At 43.9% G+C, this 16,577-nt stretch overlaps 1 protein-coding gene and 1 long non-coding RNA gene across 5 annotated transcripts; one reads left to right on the top strand and one right to left on the bottom strand.

Moving 5' to 3' along the window:
* Positions 1–120: 120 nt before the first annotated feature.
* LOC135243086 (protein FAM83F-like) lies at positions 121–13,142 on the top strand. Its single transcript, XM_064314603.1, has 5 exons — positions 121–852; positions 9,732–9,899; positions 10,723–10,844; positions 11,317–12,065; positions 12,161–13,142. The coding sequence occupies exons 1-5, from the start codon at positions 349–351 to the stop codon at positions 12,208–12,210; spliced, it is 1,593 nt and encodes a 530-aa protein (XP_064170673.1). The 5' UTR covers positions 121–348; the 3' UTR covers positions 12,211–13,142.
* Positions 8,109–15,085, bottom strand: LOC135243088 (uncharacterized). Of its 4 annotated transcripts, none has more exons than XR_010326560.1 (3): positions 14,128–15,049; positions 10,706–10,806; positions 8,109–9,954 (listed from the first exon to the last, which is right to left on the bottom strand). It is a non-coding gene; the product is annotated as an uncharacterized LOC135243088 (long non-coding RNA). The 4 variants fall into 4 exon arrangements; XR_010326561.1 differs by having other exon boundaries at positions 8,109–9,951; XR_010326559.1 differs by lacking the exon at positions 10,706–10,806 and having other exon boundaries at positions 14,128–15,085.
* Between the last annotated feature and the right edge of the window lie 1,492 nt (positions 15,086–16,577).

Here is a 16,577-nt window from a genome sequence, read left to right as displayed (position 1 = left end):
TGTAATATGAAAGTTTCTTTTTGTGATGTTATGACAACGTTGAGCTATAGCGGAGCCAACACTAATAGCATTCATAACTTTAGTTTTTAACATCGTGCGTGCGAGCGAGCGAGCGAGCGTGCGTGCGTGGTAGCAGGTTGGCATTTTCAGAATGACATTTTAATTTTGACAACAACTATTTGCATTCACGGTGCATTGGCTGGTCCTTGCCTGTCGAAACTATAGCCACTCCTTGTAAATGACACGTTAGTTCCGCCCTATTCGCTGGAAAAGTGCTTAGCTCACCTGTGCACTTCTATAAACGGTCAGGTAAAGGTAGGAAGAGCACTTCCTGGAACGGTGACAGTTATGGCCGAATCCCAGCTTATGTGCATGGACGATGACCACGTCAATGAAAAAGTACCGGAATCCAAACCGGAGTTCTACTACAGCGAAGAGCAGCGTGCGGCGATCGAGCAGCTCTTGAAGAACGGTGACGGCGCTTTCAAGATGCGGCTGAAAGAGGACAAAGTTAAAGACTTTCTCTCAGCCCGTGAGGTTAAGTGGATCCGGGAAACGTTCCGTGAATATGACACAGATGGTGCCACAGACAAAGGGCGGGCCGGAACGGCGAAGGGGTCCAAAGCGGCGAAGGAGTCCAAAGCGGCGAAGGAGTCCAAAGCGGACTCCGGTGTTCATTCCACTTACTGGCCTGAGCTTTCAGATACGGAGATTCCACCACTTGACATCGGCTGGCCGGACGGGGGGTATTACAAAGGCGTGACGCGAGTGGCAGTGCACACGCACCCACCCAAGCAGAACGGACCCCACATTAAAGAGGTGGTTCGTAGACTGATCCAAGAATCCAATAAGGTAATGACGTTGCCATTGTTTTTTTTTTTTTTTTTGTTATATTAACTGTTGATAGACGTTGCCTAATTATATCGAAGTAATTAACAATTAAACCCAAATATAAGAAGTGTAAAATTGTATCCACAGTGTGGGACTGTCCAACAACCATACCCACTTTAATAAACAAAGCCTGCTTTAATTTTCTATTTAGCTAACATTCAATTCAATTACAGAAAGTATATGACTGGCCTAGAGGTATAAACGAACTTTCAACCAACAGTAAATATTTTAGACTTGAGTTGCTACCGTTTTTTCCAGTGACTGAGTGACGCGGTTTCAAGCAAATCTGATTATTATGGAAATTTCTCCCGTCTCAGCCGTCCTTATGAAAGTTTTATTATGTAGGCTACTGTACAACGGCGTGCAGAGTAGCCTTAAACAATATTTGGTTTTAGGATAGCTCATTTTAAGAAGCAAATCAGGCTACTTATTTAAATAGCCTACATTCATGTTTATTACAGCATTCTTACAGCATGAGTTTACGCGCTGTAAAATGCTGTTAAACCAAAGTAAATCTTACTCTGAAAGGGTACGTATATGTACATACAATCGCTCTTGGACTCATATGATTTGCTCAGTGTTTGTTTAACTCCAACGGACTTTAAATAAACACTGAGCAATTCACTGTGTAATCATGTACAATTCCAAAAACCTCCACGTGCTGACGTACGGCAACAAAATGCAATAGACATCAATTTAGTTCGAAAAGGAAGCAGAGAAGAGCTCTCCACTAATCATGGAGTGCGTTGGCAGCAACGATAAGAACCAGCAACGAGAAGACTGGAGGATACCTTCCGGCTACATTGCCTAGATGACACAAGGGATTCTGGAATTGTAGCCGGAAGTATCCTCCAATCACTACTGCTGTTGTTCAGGTTTCTTATTACCAACATAGTATTTGATTGGTGAAGCTGCGGACAGTTGGGATGCCTGGATCCTCTCAGGCTGGGATATTACAGGAAACACATGGGCAAATATAGGTTCTGATGGGAATAGAACAGCAGCAGAGAACCACCCAGAAACTGAACTCATGACCCTCTGGGTCCTGCACTCTAGGTCCTAGTCTGAGATGCCCTGTTTTATAATGTCAACCTTTCCTTGTGCTTGCGGGGTCATCAGATCTCAGGGCCCTGGTCAGCGAAGTCAGTCACGTTTCAGTTGGCAAACGTTTTCCATTTGGCAAACACCAATCTGCATCTCTGTCGTGTTGATATTTAAAGGACAGATCAATGGAGCAGAGTACTGTGCTAGTCGCACAGGGCTCATTACAATAGAGGGATCATGTGCCGTAGGTTACTCTAGCAGCAAAGAAGCCATGTGGGAACCAGGTCAGATCGAGAAATATTTTCCCTTTATGGTTTTTTGTCCGCATAAGGTATGTATACGTCAGCACCGGCTTCTGTGGGTCTCACTTGCAAGCCTGCTGTGTTTGCACAGCAAGCTAATTTAATTAGACGTGGACTGTCAAGTTAGCAGGCACCAGTGACCGTTTGTTGCTCAGGCTTTTTCTTTTTTCTTGTTTGGCGTTTCTACACAGCAGTGTAGTGTAATGTTTAGGGAACTGGGCTTGCTTGTTGGTTCAATTCCCAAATGGGGCACAGCCAATATACCCTTCAACATGGTACTTAACCTTCATTGATTCAGTAAACAGCAAGCAGTATAAAAGCATTGTATGTATAAATGTGTAAGTCGCTCTGAATAAATGTGTCCGCTAAATGCCTAAAATGAAAGAAAAAGAATAGGAGTAAGAGGGGGAAATAAATTTTTAAAAATCTGTGTAATTAATCGCATAGTAAACTATAGAATTCCCCGAAACTGAGGACAAAGTGCGGAGACATGTTCTGACAAGTCCCATCTCCTCAAGGCAAAGCTGTCACAGGCATAAATGTCAGTTTCACATAGGAACCCATCCCACGGGAACCCTGCAACACAAGGTACACTCGCCTTAAATCGCAAAGTCTTCCCTGTGGGGCTCCCCGTGACCTGACTGAAAAGGCCAGTCAAAGCTCAGCGCTTGATGGACATGACAATTGCTCTTCAGGACCCAAAAAAAAAAAAAAACAGTAAGGCGGGGCTCCCAACGTTGTACGACTATCATTATGCTGTCGCCACAGCAACTGCTTGTGATGTAGTCAACATAGCTAACATTCTGCAAGCATCCGGGATTCCGTCCTGACAGTTATTTTTTTAATTATAAAATGGCTAAAGGTTAGCATTGAGGTTGTACAAACCACATTGTGAAGGGAAAAGGAAAGTGTTTAAGTGTATTCGCTTAGGAAAATAAGCTCTCAGAGATGGCAGAACTATTTAAATTTGTGTGCAGTAAATTGGCTTTATGAACACAATGAGAGACATTTTAATACCTCAACCTGACTTTATTGCTTTAATCTAAACCATTTCTTTTTGGCTGGCTGCCTTAAAAAGAGGCTCTGCATTAGGTTTTGGTGAACTATTAATACAATAAATGCCTAATTGCTGTCACATGCTTTGCTAAAGTGGAACTAGTGAGCATGATATTGAACATGATTAATGCTGACTTAGCAACAGTACCCAGCTCATTAGCTACTGCAGCTGGTGAACACTGGGAATTTTGACTGTACAGCTAGTCAAATATTTTTTATTCAATACGGAATATGTGTTTTATGTTCCCAGATCGTGGAAAATTTTATTGCAAATCTTTCATGAAACGGCAACAAAAAAAGAAACCGCAAAAAAAAAAAGATCTGCAATTTAAGGATCATCTAATTATCGCTGTTCAAGGCCTGCGCTAGCATGTTGATAGCAGTTTTCATTTTTGTTTTCACCATTTTTTGGTTGTCACGAGTGTGACCTCAGAAGCCAGCAGAGAGGTTATTTCCGTGTGATCTGGAAGCGGTGGTGAACCGCCTTAATGCCCATTCAGAATTTTGCAGTTCTTCTGAGCTTTACCGATTCCAAATCAGCTGTAATTCTTCACTTCTCCTCTTCCCAATTACTTTCTAAAAGCTACTGAAACACAAAAAAAATCCTGTGTACTTTTATTTAACTGAAATAAATCACATTCATAAACATAGGAGACCGAGCCTGTCTTACTGTTAGTTTTAACAAAACAAATGAGGCCAATTTATCTCAGAGCAAAATGTGGAATAAGCAGCTTTGCTTTGTGGAAGTGCTAAAAGGTAGTTTACTTCTGCACATTAAGTACTGGCTGAATGCAAGTGACTCCTCAGATAATAGTAACACACTCCCATGCACATGCATACACACACACATGCACGCACACACACACACACACACACACACACTCGCGCGCACACACACACAAATATGCACACACACGTTTGAATTAATCGTTTCAGAAAGGCACACTGGCGCATTAATATGACATCACTACTCATACAATTTGTCGCAGTGATATGAGGGGCACTCATTTTGATGACCGAGATGAGAATGAGCCTCAGGTCCACCTGTATGCCATTAAAGCGCATAACAGTGGCAAGAGGACCGTAAACAGGTGAAGGAGGCCCTTTTAAAAACAGTTTCTGGTTTTCAGGCCAATTTTCACACACACAAGCAGGCCAGTTATGCATCACGCACGGTCTCCAGTTCAACATACACATGTACATTTAAAGATCATATTGAACTCTGGGAACATTTAATCAATAACTAATGTGTGGCATTTAGCAACAATAACCTTAGAAGATGGGAAAAAATGACTCATTACTTTCCATGTCAAAGACAGCTAGGACTGAATGGATACATTCACATTTCCAATCCATGGAAACAGGTATCCATACCTCCAGGCAGGTACCATTACTACCTGCATACCCAGTGCGTGTGTGTGGTCTGTGTGAACAGGCTTGAGCAGAAGTGACTGCGTCAGGTACTCTTTTTCTTCTAAAATGGTGACTCATCCGAGCTTCAACCAGGAAGTGAGTAAGGCGCTGCAAGCAAGCATGCTCGTCACGGCCGCTTATTCATCGGTTTCAGTCACCTCGTTACCTCAGAGTGTCTTCATACGTGTACGTGAAGATCATCACTGCATGGAGGGAGATGCCTCTGTTCTGAGGAACAGCTCCAAAAACCGCTGGAACTCGGCACACGTTTGAGCCGCAGCGTGCGTCTGTACAGTCATGGTATGAGCACCCACACACACACACACACACACACACACACACGCACGCACGCACATACACACAGATGCACACACACACACACACACACACACACACACACACGCACATACACACAGATGCACACACACACACACACACACGCACATACACACAGATGCACACACACACACACACACACACACAGACACACACACACACACACACACACGCACACACGCACATACACACAGATGCACCCACACACACACACACACACACACACACACGCACATACACACAGATGCACACACACACATACACTCACACACACACACACACACGCACACACACACACACACTTCTTTTTATACTTCGTACTGTTATTCTCAGTTTGGCAATCAAGACGTCTTTTAAGGGGCTGCTGGGTGGCTCATCCTGTTAAGGTAGCCTACTGCTGTAGGGCATGGTTTGTCCCCATGGTCTGGTAGAATGCTGACCGTTCCAGCGCTGACTGTATCCAGCAGCCCCACAGGTGGACGTGCAATTGGCCCTTTGCGTCGCTCAGGAATGGGAAGGTTTCTAAACCAGCGCCCCCACGCTGGTGCATCACGAGCACGCATATCTGCCCGCTAAGCCACATGAGTAGCGCCCCCCTCGGGCTCATGTCCGCATAAAAGACACGGTGCTGGGTATCGTGTGCTCCGCTGAAGGGCACTCGCTCGCATTCGCTCTCCCAAATCGACAGAGGTTCTGCCAATGAGCGCTGATGATCTCATTTACCGATATGCTACATGATGTCCTGTGAAATAAGGGCATATGGCTGTTCCCATCAAACTCCCAACATTTGTCACCATAACAACAGTCTGAACGACTAGGTCTGCCTCTAGGATTTCGAGGTATCACTTGACATAAGGATCAGGCTGTTTAACGAAGGGGGAAATGAGCCCCAAGTACAGCTGTAGTCGCGCAGATCCCACCTCACAGTTACGAAATCAAACGGCCGCCATTTTTGGGTTGTGCTGTTTATCTAAGGCGGAGCCATTTATTTTGATGCATATCTTAGGTGGGAAGGACCGCAGCTGAACTGCAGCTCAGAGATCACAGTAATGGTTAGCCTGCTGTGGCTTTAGCTGAGCCATCACAATATTGACTGTATTAGTTTGTCGTTGCATTGTTCTGAGAATAAATAATCACAATACCACTGTGCCATGCCCAGGCTGTGAACTGTAATTTCAAACTGGAGCAGATTTCATGTTCAGTGTCATACATAAATTGATTATATTTGCACGCAAGTACACTTAATGCTAGACTTAGACTCGAAGACAAAAATAATCTGATGTTTAAGTGTGCCTAAATACAAGTATGTGCATCATTAGCATTTTAGAATCTATAGAAGATCGTATTCTCAGACTGCATTTGCACTCAAATGTCAACTAGCAATGAACAATTTTGAACAAGTTTTGAGCCATTACATACACACACACACACACAAATAACATGGGGGTAACTACAGCTGAATGAGCTACACCAAGATATCAATAGTTAGACCTAAATGGAAAAGCATTTTAAATGACCAGTTAAGAGATGGAAATAGTTCATGACAGCATTAACATGAAAAAACAGCCATTTTTAAAATAAAATATTGCAGTTCAGATCTGGTCTTTTGAGGGCTCAATATGATTACCAGGTTAAAAAAATTTTTTTTAACTCTCAGTGGTTTATTGTGCAGTAATTTAGGGACCGTACGTAAAAAATTACTCTGTCACACTGTGTGGCATTAGATCCCTGAGAGAGTCCAGGCCAGCGTATTGACACAGTGTCTCAGAGTAGGAATCACTGATGTAGTTTTACAGAGTTCCACTGTCCATAACCAAACCTTATCCATTATGCGCTGAAAGGCAAAACTGATCCTAGATCAGTCATTCTACTGCGAGCTCAGAATGCTTTGTGAATATGGGGTCAGAGCACTGCCAGCTCAGTTCAAATTTGGTTACACTGTTGACTTGCTTGATTCCACTCACACTGTTTGTTTGCTTTTTGTACACTCCCTGACTCCGTTTGAATTGACGTGTTCATCTTACCCAGTTATAAAACTGCGGATTTACTTAAGGCTTTATGGCACCATTAATGCTCAAGGGCATAGCATTTACGCATGATTCAAACCCGCAGCCTCCTGGCTCTTCCCAGGGTTTGCACTAAACCCTGTTCCACTCCCACTGATGTTATTTGTGTATGTTATTACCTTGTGAGAACAGAATAATATGATACTTTCGTTAGATAAGGCAGTACTTTATGAGTTCAAGATAAGCGCAAGATAACTTTTGAACATTTCACTTTCACTTCACAACCGAAGTCCAGGTCATGAATAGATCTATATGACCACCTTTATCACTGCTGATTCGGATGGCAGGTATGACATCCTGCCAAGTTAACCTGACAAAACCTCACAGCTGGTGGTATACAGTAAAATCTATTGTGAAACCTTTTTTGTATCTCAGTGACCATGACAGCTCAAAAGTAGAGTCCAACAGTGTGTACCTCAGTTGTGATTAAAGAACTGCGCTTGCAGAAAGATGACTGCTCTTCTGGTTCACGGCTGCATACTGTTCTTATGCAAGGCACACAACCCAAGTTGCTTCCTGAAATATCCAGCTCCACAGTTTGTGCAGTACGTACAGTGCCCATTATATAGAATCAAAAGCAGCCATTGCTTTTTATACTACAGTAATTATCCTATATTCCTCCACTGAACATACCACTATTTTCTTAATACTGGAAATTATTATTATATTGCGGCCACACAGACTGACCGGTAGAGTCATAAATCTTACAATGGATTGTAATCGAATGGAATTAGAATTAGAATAGAATGAATGTGCTTCTCTCTGGGAAAGGCAGGTCCTGCCGTCTGTTATGTCAGTTCACCTTGATGTGGAACAGTGTCCTTGGCTTAAATTTCCCAAAACAACTAAAACACATTCCCTTAAATGTAAAAAAAAGCACCAAAGGTGAGAACAGGTGTCGTTACAGGTGAGAATTCTGTTTGCGGGATGACTCTGACACATATTTGGCTCAAGTGATTACATTTATGGGATTTGAAGGGTAGTACCAGTCAGGCATGTATGCATTTCATTGCTTTATTGGAAAAAAAACAAGACTTGTTTAATTTTAGAAGACACCCATCCATAGATAAACATGAACACACACACACAAATTGTAACTATGAACACATGCACAAACACACATTAGCACGAAAATACAAGCATGGTATCCACTCACATACATGCACACACAAAAATCTGTTTTGTAGCTTTATTGATATCTTTTATAGTTGGAAATTCTTGAATATCAAAGTAGATGCGTTTGCGAAATTGCTGCGTTCACTGAGAAGAGCTGCTAAGCTACATTCCAGTACGGCCACATAAAATGGCCTAGGAAAACAACATCATCATCAATCAGTTCCACGTTTTCAGCTCAAACTAAACCTAATGACAACAGATGTATTTGCTTTCACTTTTTGTCTGGGCATGCGCGCAACTCATTGTCTTTATTTAACGTGTTGTTTCTCTCCGATTATTACAGTACCGCCTCGATATGCTGTGCAGGTAGACGCAAGGAAAGGTATCCCAAAAAGTAAATCAGAGACCGGAGGAAACGTTCAGGAGGCAAAAAAACGCTTAACGGCATGTGGCATTTTAACATAACAAGTTTTTTTAGGTAATTATAAAGGTTATTGGCAGCCGTTTTTTTTCTCTCCCTTGTCATTGGCTTTAAGCCCCTAAAGCGTTTTGGAATCGTGTCAGTTCTGGTTTGTCCCCAGCTCTCGGGCACAACGCGACGTAGAGCCCAAACTGAGTCACCCGTTTACGGGTTTTTCCTGCTAGCACTGGGCGGGACTCCGCGGCTTACGTACAGACTGTGTCTGAGAGTGGCCCGACTCCAAATGACTTTCCCTTGCGCGTGACACCATTCTGACGCTCTTAGTACAGTGCAAACGGCAAAACTGAAATCCAACAGAGTCACACCTTTCCCGTTCCGATTTGTGCCACATCGGTTCCTGGAACTAAATCAGATGCGTAGTCACGCGACTTGCACAAGACTTGCACGCTCAAATCTGAACGGTTCAGTTTAGCAGGCCTGAGTATGCCAGTTTGGCAGGGCACGCCTTGGATCAAAGGAGTGCGGGGGTAGAGTGTACCAAAGCACTGGTCCTGTATAAGGGTCCAGCACTCTCAGAAAACAGCTGTGATTTGGATACAGGCATGAAACCCTGGTCCCAGATCAGCTGCACGGGGAGAAAGTGCCTGGAGGAAAGCGAGCAGGTTGAGGCAGCAGTCTGAAGCACTGACTCGAGCGCTATTCTCCCAGGTAGGGAAGCCCCAGCTGTACGGCTGTCAAAAGTGCTGTTAGCTCTCAATCTCTCCAAGTTAAATCTCCTGGGAGTTCTCATCGCAGCACCTCAATTAACCCAGTGACTATGAGTCACTCTGGAGAAGCTTGTCTGCTGAGCAAATGAACATGTTTCATTTACGGATGCATTGCAGCCCCTTCTGGTTAAGCAGCCGCCACCAGACACAATGTGGTTGTGGCCATGCTGTTTCTAAGCAACTGTCAAAAATGGCCACTTTCGGAGTGAACCCTACTGCCCGTCAGCCTTACCCCAAGCTGGCGTCGTTCGGCAGTCTGGTCCAGATGGGTGCCGATCAGCGCCGGCCCGGTTTACCACGTTCCGGTTCTGCTTTCCAGGTGATTGCGCTGGTCATGGACCTCCTCACCGACCTCCAGATCCTGCAGGACCTGATGGACGCCGCGGCCAAGCGGAGCGTGGCCGTCTACATCATCCTGGACGCCCGGGGCGTCCCCCACTTCCTGGACATGTGCGGCAGGCTGCAGGTCAGCCCCATGCACCTCCGGGTAAGCAGGGGGTTGGACTCCTCCCTCGCGGGACAACCGTCCGTGTCTAGAACTACTGGGCGACATGATAAAAGCAAGGGTTCGTGAAACTTGTAATGGGTGGAGCTACAATGAGCTGTCAATCACTGGCTTGTTTCAACTTATCTAAAGGGTTTTCTTTTTTTCGTTCACGCTCCACAGCAAAACACAATGATCATTATATGAAAGCTCATGGTATTGCTGTTGCACAATACTTCTGGATGCTATTATTGTTATACTCCAAATTCTAAACAAAGGCCTTAGTTGTTGGGCACATTGCAGGGCATTCAAGGGAATTCCAGGGAATTTCATGAGCTTTCCCCACAAGTTTGGGCCATTGTGTCACCGTGATAATTTGACTCTTTATCTGTTGATCGTTCATCGTCATGATATAAACCTGAAGCCTGTCCTTTTGTGCAGTGCTTCACACACCCATGTGTGGTATGTGCAGGGTTTGTTTTGGTTTCTGAAGCCCTTCTACCATCTCCATTGCTTTTCTGGGTCATTTGCTTGTAGTGTGACACTACAAAACCCCAGACAAGACAAAGGGAGGTTCAATATTTCAATAGTGTCCCTGGTGTAGTCTTCAACTGTATGAGCAGAATGGATCCCTTCCTGAACTCTGACCCCAGTAGTTCAAAGTCAATACAAAATTCATAAGTATCATTTTAAATAAGGGTTGTATGTAACAGATATGTTATTACTTTCTGTGGGTGATTGAGTGTGTATGTGCGTGCGTGCATGTGCTTGTGTGCGCGTGCGTGCAGATCCACACGATATGACCCTACTTGTTCGTGTGCTTCAGAACATTCGTGTGCGGACAGTGGAGGGCTCTGGGCTGGGCCTGGCGAAGGGGAAGCTCCCTGGCTCTCTCTGCAGCAAATATATGCTGGTGGACGGAGACAAAGTCATGTTCGGGTCATATAGGTCAGTGGTGCGCTTCACGGCCCTCCTCTTAATCCACTCCACTGCGCTCACATCCCATAATCCCGTTCACATCCACTGCTTTTTATGTTACCATTAACTTCATTACCTTCCACTGCATTCTCCTCTCACTTCATCATCTTTCAGTCACGCTCAAGGTAACACACCTCAGTTTCTACAGTCTACAGTTTAGCAGTTTCAGAATTGCATCAAAATTTTACATTCACATTTCACGCATTTAGTAGACACTCTTATTCAGAGAGACTTGTATAGCTTATGTTCTTTCACACACAAAATATTTATAAACCTGAATATTTTACTGAAGTGATTCGGGTTACCTTGCCCAAGAGTACAACAACAACAGCCCAGCTGGGAACTGAACCTATGACCTTGGAGTTACAAGCCTAGGTCATTATGCCACATGGCCATCTCGAACCCGTGACACCGTAGTGAACATCTGCCCTTGTGTCTTCAGCTTCACATGGAGCACCTCCCGCGTGGACAGGAACATGATCACCATCATGACGGGCCAGGTGGTGGACTTCTACGACAACGACTTCCGGGAAATGTACGCCATCTCGGAGAGCGTGGACCTGTACAAGGAGTTCCACATCACCAGGCCGCCCAAGCCCGTGCCGGGCCGCTCCACGGCCAGCCTCCGGCCCACCTCCAACGTGTGCACCTCCCGCTTCCAGGTCTCCCTGGGCGACTCCCGCCAAGCCAACTTCAAGATCCCCGCGCACAAGTACCACAACCCCAAATACTTGCTGGTGGTGGGGAACAGCGCGGCCATGGGCTCTCTGCAGGACCTGGCCGCCAGGAGGGACTCGCAGGGCGCGGAGAGCGTCTTCAACGTCATGGAGAGGTTCCTCCAGAGCAGCGCCGGCAGCGAGAAGCCGGACGAGTTCGCCCCGCTGCCCATGGCCGAGCCCCATGGGAAAGACTCCAAGAAGCTCAACGGCCCCGGCGGGAAGAAACAGCGCAGCTCCTTCAGGCTCTTCCTGAATCGCAAGACGGCCACTCCGAGCGTGCCCGAAGAGGGGGAGAGCACGCCCACTACTCCGAACCCCTCCCCCACGCACAAAGCCCTGGGGGCCGTGAGGGGGGGGCTGGTCGAAAGCTGCGAGGCCCTGGCCTCGGAGAAGCCGTCGCCGCCAAAAGGGAAACTCAAGAAGAAACTGAGCCAGAGGAGCATGTCTCTGCAGGCCGTCAACACTGAAGACGGTACGTGTCCAAGTTACGCAACAGCCCGCACTTCAGGGATACTATCTGCTACTGCTGTAATGTAATGTAATGTTTTTACTCTTTCTTTCTTATAGGCTCAAAAGGTCGGAAGCGAAGTCAGAAGAAGACCTGTATTCAGTCCTGAGTTGGAGGCGGAGAAAAAGAGAAAGAGAGAGAGAGAGAGAGTGTGTGTGTGTGTGTGTGTGTGTGTGTGTGAGAGAGAGAGAGAGAGAGAGAGAGAGAGAGAGAGAGAGAGAGAGAGAGAGTGCAAGCAAGCGAGTGAGCCAGAGAAAGGGGAAGGAGGCACTGAAAAGATCAGCTTGGGCAGAGTGTAGCAAAGTGTAACAGAGTGTACCTAAGTGGACTCACTTTCTGTCAAAAGCACAAAGTGCGAAACTGTGTAATAAAGAGACAATGGATGTTTAATCACAACGAAGGGACTTTGTGCAATACAACGTGCCTTACAGCCACATTCCTCATGGACAGCAGCATCAACCCCCTCCCCCCCCCCCCCATTCTTTTGGCACAGTGGGCTAAACAGGTCCTCCTCACATCACAAAGGTCACCAAAAGGTCACCAGATGGTGTCCTGCGCGGAACAAGTCACGTGCGTGAAGCCAGCGCTAAAGACCAGAGAAGGTCAGCCAGCCGTGTACAAAAGCAACATAGCGACGCCTCATTCGATACACAGATAGTGTTGCAAAACTGAAATCTGACAGGTCAAGCTGGGTGACACTACTGGGAAATAGCCTTGATTCAGCAGTGTGCGTGTGCGTGCTGTAAAACCGTGTACGAGACGCTCTTCATCTGTGATGATATGCACACAGCAATGGTTAGTCCTGACACAGCCACACCATAAACTGTGCACACGCAATCTTTTTATGAGCACTAGGGTGTATTTCAACAACCTTTAGCACCATACATGAGTGTTTGAGCAGCCTATCTACTGACACCCTTTACCCTAAAATATGACTTCTGCTTGACCTCAGTACTAAAGCCAATGAGACATATCAAGCCTCCTGGGAAGTACAGTACTAAAGAAACTTCATTCTCTTCATTGTTAAAAATTACGACAAAACGAATGTGTAAGATTTTTTTTTTTTTAAGTACTGTCAGCACATTTTGGGAGGTGTTATTGTAAAGGGTAAGAAAAATATTACTTATTTTTAAAAGGAGTAATAACACTAAGGACTTGATTTTTATTATACTGAGAACAGGTAAGCATGACATTTTGTAGTTTACAAAGTAATAACTCCTTTGGTAATACAGTTTGCATAGCATGGGGAACGTCATACAAGTCATTGTTACTATGCAGAAGGTCTGTTTTACCAGTTCTACTCTCACATAAAAATTTCATAAATGATTTTTCAGTAGGCAATAATTCCAGTTTCTGTGTGACTGTTGAACTCCACGTTGTTGTTACTGAGGTTTTATCTTTTGTGAAAACTTTCATAACAGCAGAAAATGTGGAGGAAGGTTTAGGCCTACATGTTAAAGAACTGATTTTTACCTGTGAGACGGCAGTCTGTCTTCACTAAATGTTTGTGCAAATAAAAAAATATTTTGTTAGGAACAAAACAGGTTGGCTTTTTTTTATAAACCTTAAAGCTTTATTTTTTCCAAACCACAGCGAGAAAACATTTTGCCCAGAAACTATCTTTCTCTGGCTGCAGTTAACTGGTCGGCACAAGACAAGCTGTGTAAGGATCTTACTTGATGCTCATCCAACAGATGACAAATGGTTCTGATCTGTACGTATTCAGAACGTGCATTTTGGTTCTTAGTTAACTTGGACTAGTGCTCTAGTGATGTTGCGTCTTTACTTGCTGGTGCTGGAATGCTGTTTGCCAGGTCTGGCACTGTCGTTCATGTTAATAAGATGCAGTTAGGCTACGTTCCTCTATATTCCACGTGTTACGATTCTTCCTTTCGACCCCAGAGATGTTTGCAACAATGGTCTCCTACCAAGATAACGAGTCTAACAAAAGGTGAATCGAGCATTTGGCATAAAAACCAGAGTGAGGCAACTTCCAAAATCCAAACAGGGAAACAGATGGACTCACCGCCGGTGTAAGAAGCTGTCCAGAGGCCCATTCAAGCCCAGCCTTTGGACTTTCTCCAAGGGCCAGGCACTTTCCTTGTTCTCTCCATTGTAATTCGGAGGAGTTCGTTCAGTTGTTTTAAAAGCAAGTACGCAAAAAATGTAAAATAAACACGTCAAAACAAAAGGGAGAAATAACTAAAACAAACAAACAAACGGAGACCAGGATGTGCAAAACCGTCACTCCTCCACTGCATTTTTCAGATTGCACAGCGGTTTTCTCTTTCCCAGAAGATCCATCCACACACTTCCCCCTTCATTACTGTAATCAGAAAAAGAACTGGGCCTCAAGCCCAAAAAAATATTGTACACAGTAACACAAAATAAAATTTAAAAACATAAGTTTTCAAACTGCCGCCATTAAATCCAGTTCTTCCGCTCGTACTTCCGTTCCCTGCATCTTGTTCCCCAGGCCAGGGTGAGTTTGTCTCAGACTGTATGAAAAATAGACTTGTCTCAATTAACTGTTCAGTGGCTTGTCCAAAGAAAATAAAAAAGTGTGTGCGTGTGTCCTCCTAAGCGTCGCAGTTACAGTGGATAAGACCGTCTACTAAATTAATGTAATTAAATGGGACCGGTAATTTTATGTAGTAGGTTTAAACTACTTCGAAGTAGGCTAAATCATGTAACACTAACACTACGGTCGGATGTGACCGTAATGACTTGGTGGCACAAGCTCTTTTTTGCCTAAACCTAAATCGACCAGGATGAACGTTCGACAAGCCCGGAAATGTAAATCTAATGCAATTAATGAGTCAGCATGACTCTTTGCCATTAGGGTCACAAGACCATAGTGTTACATGACATTATAGAATGGGCACTGTGGTGTGTAGTGTCTTGTAGAAGTTCAGGAGTAACTACATTAACCGCCATTTTACGACTGATTTTTATATATTTTTTTACGACAGTGGCCCTCCCTGTATGCTGCTTTAAACCAAATCTCTCCATAATCGGTCTCCACTCTAATTACTCTGCCCAGTGTAAGCCAGGAGTGGATAGCCACCCCTCTGAATTGGGGTCCAACCAAGGTGTATTCTCATTTCCTCCAGGAATTTTTTTCTTTTTTAAAATTTATTTATTATTTTAAATCACTCTTGACCTTAGTTTGGGGATCTGGGCCTGGAATGTCTGTAAAGTGCTTGATACTTTGGTCCTTTATGAAAAGAGCTATTCAACCTCTAGTTCTTTTTTAAAGTTTCTTTTTGGAAAAAAAAAAATCTTGTATATTTTTCAAAGGACCCATAACGTGTCTGTTAATTTTTGCTGTTATAACATGCCATCAGTTCGGTTTTCTTCTGAACTTGCTTTTCTCTGGAAGTTTCCCTGCTGGAGCGTTTGTGCTGTTTCACTTTATAAAACGTCAAGGGTGTGTTGTTCTTGCCCAGGGCTATACCTATCAACACCCTTGGTGAATGTGTCAAAAATATCTCTCTCTGCCAAGAGGTGTGGGCGCCCCCTTGTATTGGACTGCAAAAAGAAAAGAAAAAAGAAACAGAAAGGCCGATGCTAAACTATGCCTAAACGTGTCCATTTCATAGGACACTGACTTAGACATGTGCCCTGCCCTGATGTGTTTGGAAACATGTACCCATCCCAGACACCTGAACAGACTCACAGGCTCACAGTCATGCCTCACAATCTGCTTGTGTTACAATGTCGGGCAAACATGCTAAATACTGTATATATGTAAAGGGAATCTAGTATTCCCTCTCTGAAATACTAATTCCAAAGAAAGCACTTCGCTGGCCTTTAAAAATCATTTACCGATCAGCTTTGTAAAAGCCCATTACTTGGGAATGCTCACAAAGAGTTCCTTTTTGAAATTCCTCAAAATAAACTTTTTTTGTGCACATGCCAATGTGAAATGACTGAAATTCCCATTTTTAAAAAATGACATATTATTAAATTTTTTTCCACAACTAGGCAAGACTTGACCATCTTGAAATAAAGTCAATATTGTAATAACTATTCTTCAAATGCTAACAATATAAACTTTCACATATGTTTAACAGAATCATTCTTCTAGCAACTATTAATCTTTTAACTGCCTGGCTCATACTGCTTAAGGTTAAAAGGGAAGCCTTTCTGCTTGTAAATAAGGAAATCATTCATGGTGGATTTGAAGTTTTGTTTTCAGTAGGTGGTTCAGTGTGTTTTTGCTCCCACCCTTGTTTGAGAAGTTCAAATCAGTTGGCATGTACAGGAATGTGCTGTAAGTTTTGTATTAAGCACCTGCTTCATATAGCACCAATCCCAATTGTAGGTAAAAAATAAAATAATAATAATAATTTCAGTATTTAAATTTCTCTTATAAAACTTGAGGAAATAAACCATCTTTTAAATTCACAATAAAATGTATGAAACTTTTTCACCATAGGCATATCACAGCGTTCCTAATTTGAAAGGTGTACT

The sequence above is a fragment of the Anguilla rostrata genome, chromosome 17 (genome assembly GCF_018555375.3).
Source record: "Anguilla rostrata isolate EN2019 chromosome 17, ASM1855537v3, whole genome shotgun sequence".
NCBI classification, from domain to species: Eukaryota; Metazoa; Chordata; class Actinopteri; order Anguilliformes; family Anguillidae; genus Anguilla; species Anguilla rostrata.
The sequence above is the reverse complement of the archived record's forward strand: the minus strand, read 5'-3'. Positions and strand labels throughout refer to the sequence as shown.

What these genes read in the sequence shown, in the direction of transcription:
- LOC135243086 (XM_064314603.1), top strand. Translation starts at nt 349, where the DNA reads ATGGCCGAATCCCAGCTTATGTGCATGGACGATGACCACGTCAATGAA. An exon ending in TGATCCAAGAATCCAATAAG is followed by an intron (nt 853 to 9,731) that starts GTAATGACGTTG and finishes TCTGCTTTCCAG; the next exon opens with GTGATTGCGCTGGTCATGGA. An exon ending in GTCATGTTCGGGTCATATAG is followed by an intron (nt 10,845 to 11,316) that starts GTCAGTGGTGCG and finishes TTGTGTCTTCAG; the next exon opens with CTTCACATGGAGCACCTCCC.